At 40.1% G+C, this 6,147-nt stretch overlaps 1 protein-coding gene across 1 annotated transcript; it reads right to left on the bottom strand.

Moving 5' to 3' along the window:
- Positions 1-4,774: 4,774 nt before the first annotated feature.
- LOC122914327 (olfactory receptor 4B1-like) lies at positions 4,775-5,704 on the bottom strand. Its single transcript, XM_044260960.1, has one exon. The coding sequence runs from the start codon at positions 5,702-5,704 to the stop codon at positions 4,775-4,777; it is 930 nt and encodes a 309-aa protein (XP_044116895.1).
- Between the last annotated feature and the right edge of the window lie 443 nt (positions 5,705-6,147).

Here is a 6,147-nt window from a genome sequence, read left to right as displayed (position 1 = left end):
AATAAATAAAACCAAAACTTCTCCTCTTAATACCCAACAATTAATTTTAAGCAGAATAAGAACTTCAGAGGCAAACACACAACTTTACGGGTTTGGAATAAAATATCAATTAATATCTTCTTGACCTTGACTTAAGAAAGTCGTCTTAAACAGGTGCAGAAAGAACTACTGATAATGGGCCATTTAAAACTATTAACTTCTTTGGTGAAGCCACTCTGGAAAACAACATGGATGCTCTTCAAAAAGTTAAAAATAGAACTATCCTACAATCCAGCAATTGCACTACTGGGTATTTACTCAAAGAATACAAAAATACTCATTCAAAGGGACACATGTACCCCGATGTTTATAATAGGATTATCTACAATAGCTGAATTATGGAAAGAGCCCAAATGTCCATCAATAGAAGAATGGATAAAGAATACATACATACATATATAGATAACATATATATTTCATATATATAATATCATATATATTACATATATTCATATATATATTAAATAATGTGGATGGAGCTAGAGTGCATTATGCTAAACAAAATTAAGTCAGAGAAAGCCAAATATTATATGATTTCACTCATACATGGAATTTAAGAAATGAAACAGATAAACATAGGGGAAGGGAAAAAAAGAGAGAGAGGCAAACCAAGAAACAGACTCCTAACTCTAGAGAACAAGCTGATGGTTACCAGAGGGCAGGTGGGGAGGGGATGGTGATGGGAATTAAGGAGCACACTCTTGATGAGCACCAGGTGTCATATGGAAGTGCTGAATCACTACATTGTACACCTGAAACTAATATTACACTGTACGTTAACTGGAATTTAAATAAAAACTTTAAAAAATGAAACTCCAGGGGCACCTGGGTGGCTCAGTCCATTAAGTGACCAACTCTATTTCAGCTCAGGTCGTATATCGGGGTCCTGGGATCGAGCCCCAAGTTGGGCTCCATGCTCCGCAGGAGTCTACACGGAGTTTCTCCTTCTCCTTCTACACTACCCTCCACTCCCACTCTCTCTCTAAAATAAATAAATCTTCAAAAAAAAATGAAACTCTGTATCAAAATGGAAAACATTTGAGAGATAGTTCATAACGAAATAATCAGAGTGGTAAACCACCAACAGCACAAAGACATGTCACCTGTGCAGTGACTTTAATTCTGACTTTACCTGGCAGAGCCAAGGAAGAGACCCTGAAAGATAAGCACGTGTTCTTCTCAACCAGCAAGTAACTGCATGTTTCCAGGTTTTGTGGTTAAGAAAACCTAAACTGGGATGCACTTAGAAGCCTAAAATAGAGTGGCCTCTGTGAGCATTTTTCAAATCTTCACAATAAATCTGCCCTATCTTGTGTTTTCTCATTATACATTTCCTGTCACAGAACTCCTCATTCTGTGGATTCTGACAAATAAAACTGCTCTGACCAGCCTTGTCCAGCATCCTTTGCTTGCATGTTGTCCTCCAATGACATCCCACACCAGAGGAGTCAAGCAGGGTCTCTCCTGCTAGTTCCCTCTCTGAGTCATCACAAGCTGCTAGATTTGGAAGGAAGCTCATGAATTCCTCCTCCCACAGAAGGGGAATGGAAGATGGAGGGTGGACTAGACCCACTTCACTCTCCTTTTACCCACTGGCTCCTCCCCTGCTGCCCATCCACAGCCAGCTTCCAGAACAGTAGCAGTGGTCAAAGAGAGAGATTACTATTTGTAACAATAGCAAAGCAAAGCTAGAGCAGTATCTAAAACTATATACAAGCAAGAAAATGAGCAGCAATGTGTTCCAGCTCAGTTCTCCACCTTCCTGAGGTGTAATTTCAGTACAGATAGCCTCAGCAGAGCTCAGAGATCCCGGTGGGGAGAGGATATTTCCAGAGTCAGCCAAACTGAGCTGCCAGGGAAAGAAGCCTGTGCTTGGCAGACATGCCTTGGTGACTGGAGATCTGGACTCCAACACTTTGTCACCAAGGGTTATATTATTCTCTAGCAATTTCACATGCCCCCATCACATCTCTCCAACATGATAAAGGCTATAAGCTTTGAAGGTTTTTGAAGCGTCTCTTATGCCCTGTGTCAGACCTTCTTCAGAGCAGGGAATTCAGATGTATATGAGTTTTTCTATTTGATTCCTGAATCCTTCATCTGTGACTAAATCTATTTCAAAACCAAGGTATCACTGCAGGTGTCTTGTAAACAGCACAGAGGCTAACGGATAAGGGGGGCAGGTATCCAGCACCAAAAAAGTAAGCTCTTCTTTTTGAAAATAATTCCAAAGCATGCTTCTTAGAGATTAAGAGAATGAACCTACCTTGTTGCCTTGATTCTTAACTTTATTTTCTGCATATTTTGTAGATAGAAAACTAACTTCACAAACCTCAGCACACTTAGACACCCAAGTACAAAAAGCTAACTCAATGTAAAAAGATTTGGGTGGCTCAGTTGGTTAAGCAGCTGCCTTCAGCTCAGGTCATGATCCCAGCGTCCTGGGATCGAGTCCCACATCGGGCTCCTTGCTTGGCAGGGAGCCTGCTTCTCCCTCTGCCTCTGCCTGCCTCTCTGTCTGCCTGTGCTCGCTCTCTCTCCCTCTCTCTCTGACAAATAAATAAAAAGAAAATCTTTAAAAAAAAAAAAAAAGATTTTCTCCAAGACACATTACATGAAAACATCAAACCAAAGATAAAAGAGAGATGGAATGCCTGGGTGGCTCAGTCGGTTAAACGTCTGCCTTTGACTCAGGTCATGATCCCAGGATCCTGGGATGGAACTCTGCATCAGGCTCCCTGCTCAGTGGAGAGTCTGCTTTTCCCTCTCCCCCTGCCTGCCACTCCACCTGTTTTGTGCTGTCTCTCTCCCTCTGACAAATAAATATATAAAACCCTTACCAAAAAAAAACAAAGATAAAGAGAGAATCAGAAAAGGGTGGGGGGTGGCAATTGTAACCTACAAAATAATGCCCATTAGGCTATCAGCAACCTTGCAGACCAAGAGAATATGACAGGACACATTCAAAGTTTTAAAAGACGAAAAAAAAAAAAAAGGCAAAGTATATTCCAACTCACAAAGTTGTCCTTCACAAATAAAGAGAGGAATACTTCCGCAAACAAAAGGTGAGGGAGTTCATTGTTACTAGACCTGCCTTGCAAGAAATGCTTGAAGGTGTCATCAAGCTGAAGGAACAGATGCAAATTAGTGACACAAAACTCACCAAATTATACAACACAGTGGTAAATGTAAATATACAATCAGATTTAGAAAACTCAAATTCTATAATAGGTTGATGTGACAACCACTTAACTATTTTATAACAGTTGAAGGAAAAAGTATTAAGGTAACAATATGTACAGTAATTTGTTAATAAATATACAATGTAAAAAGAGGTAAACTGTGACATCAAAAATACATAAGTGAAGGATGGATATCTTGTGTGCAATCAAAATTAATTTGCTATTAACTTAAAATGGATTATTTTACCTATAAGGTATCTTGTGTAAGCCTCATGATAAAAGCAAAGCAAAAACCCAGAGTAGATTCTCAAAAGCACACCACCAGAGAAAATCACCATCTTATAAAGGCAGGCAGAAACAGAAGGAGAAAGAAAAAATGGAAATAAAAAACAGCCAGAAAGCAATAGATAGACATTACTTTTACATATCAATAATTCACTCTAAATATTAAGGGATTCAATCCAATCAAAAAGCACATGGTGACTGATTTGAATAAGAATAAATAAATAAATAAATAAATAAAATAAAAAAAACCCAACTATGTGCCAATAGGAGATACATTTCAGATTTAGGGGCAAGTCAGGCTCAAAATAAACCAATAGAAAAGAAATTCCAGGGTGCCTGGGTGACTCATTGGGTTGAGCCTCTGCCTTCAGCAGAGGTCATGATCCCAAGGTCCTGGGATCAAGCCCCGCATCAGGCTATCTGCTCAGCCGGGAGCCTGCTTCCCCCACCCAACCCCCGCCTGCCTCTCTGCCTACTTGTGATCTCTCTCTGTCAAATTAATAAATAAAATATTAAAAAAGAAAAGAAAAGAAATCCCATGCCTTGGTAAACAAAAGCAGGGGTAGCTAAAAAGCAGGGGTAGACAAATCTACTGTGTCTGATCCTTATATCAGACACAATAGATTTTAAACCAAAAATAGTAACAAAGGACAAAAAAGATAATTTTATAATGATAAATCAATTCATCAAGAAGATATGACAAATGTAAGTATTTGTATTTCACCTCCAAGAGACATGGCCATTCTAACAATGCCCTACTGTCATGAAATAAAGCTCCTACTATGGAATTTCAGGCAGTAGAATTAGATTAATTGGGTAGGGACCCCAAATGAAGTAGATATGCTTTCCTGAGACTCCCACAAAATCACACCAGTAGGAAAAGACAAAGCAAAATATAAACTGCTGTCTCCAAGTACCAAAGACTTTCCACATACCACAGCATGCTAACACCAAGAGGTAAAGGGCATGAACCCAAGGTTGTACCAGTAGAAAATGATAGGGTTGGAATCCCAGTCTAGATGACCCCTCCTGAAGTCTGTGTACTATGAACTATGGACAGCAAAAGAAGAGAAAAAATGCAGCTCAATTTTGAAGTCTCCAAAATACAACAATGAAAGAGTTAGGATTGATAACATGGAGGGTAAGGGGTCATCTAACTATCACAAAAAAATATGAATAAGTTAACTTTTGTTCTATTCTTTACAACTGACCAAAAATAGAATGCATATTTGGTCCTGTTCTTAATAACCTTGTGCATGTTTTCATTTTTATTCCACTCCTGAGTTCACTTTCTTCCCCCAAAGCTTCCTCATTGCATTTTTCACCTCTGCGTTTCTAAGTGTGTAGATGATGGGGTTCAGCATGGGGGTGACAACCGTGTAGAACACAGCCACCAGTTTGTCCTCAGTGAAGGTGGAAGATGGTCGCATGTAGAGGAAGATGGCAGGTCCGAAGAACAAGAGGACCACTGTGATGTGAGAAGCACAGGTGGAGAGGGCTTTGCGCCTCCCCTCCGCAGAATGATTCCTCAAGTTGAACAGGATGACAATATATGAGGTTACCAAGATGAAGAAGGAGAAAACAGAGATTAAGCCACTGTTGGCCAACACAATAACTCCCTCTACAGAAGTGTCAGTACAAGCAAGCTTGAATAAGGGATGGAGGTCACAGAAATAGTGGTCAATCACATTGGGGCCACAGAAGGGCAGCTGAACAGCAACAAGGATCTGGACCATAGAGTGAATTATGCCCCCAAACCAGGAGCCAGCCACCAGAAGGCGACACACAGACCGGCTCATGATGTTTCTGTAGTGAAGGGGTTTGCAGATGGCCACATAGCGGTCATAGGCCATTACTGTAAGCAGGAAGATCTCAGTGACTCCAAAGAAGTGGAAGAAGAATATCTGAGCCACACAGCCCTCCAGGGAAATGGTTTTAATCTTGGCAAGTAAGTCTGTGATGAATTTAGGGACAACAGTAGAGGAGTAAGTGATCTCCACCAGAGACAGGTAGCTAAGGAAGAAGTACATGGGGGAATGCAGACTCTTACTGACATTGACTGTCAGGACAATGAGACCATTGCCCACCATTGTGGCCAAGTACACAAGAAGAAACACTACAAAGCACACTCTCTGTACCTCTGGATCCTGGAAAAGACCGATGATAATTAACTCAGTCACGTTACTTGTATTCGCCATGGAATCCAATTAGGTGTACTGGACACAATTAGGTGTTCTGGACAGAGAGACCTGCAATAAAACAAACACCAATTGCAACCGATTCACCTTACTTATAACTTATAACATGTTAGACTCTGTAATTCACCTTACAATATACTAATCACCAACTCATTCATTTTGACCCATATGTACTCATTCGGCATTAAATATTAGCAATCTAATGAATTTGTATATTAGAAAAGTAATGCTCAGGGAGATTGGCTATGTACCCAGGGTCACACAGAAAGTCGTGAATTCTGGGTCTCAGAACCAGGCTTTCTGACTTCAGCCAGGATTCTTTCCAGTTCACTATAAGACATTCTGAATTTGGGAGCTGTTCAAGTTCATAGCCTTTATTATCTTCATAGCATTTATTATCTTCATTGTATTTTGATAGCTCTTTTCTATTGGGAAAATCTCAT

This window comes from Neovison vison, chromosome 7 (assembly GCF_020171115.1).
Source record: "Neovison vison isolate M4711 chromosome 7, ASM_NN_V1, whole genome shotgun sequence".
Lineage (NCBI taxonomy): Eukaryota > Metazoa > Chordata > Mammalia > Carnivora > Mustelidae > Neogale > Neogale vison.
This window is presented reverse-complemented; position numbering and strand designations above follow the sequence as displayed.

What these genes read in the sequence shown, in the direction of transcription:
- LOC122914327 (XM_044260960.1), bottom strand. Translation starts at nt 5,704, where the DNA reads ATGGCGAATACAAGTAACGTGACTGAGTTAATTATCATCGGTCTTTTC.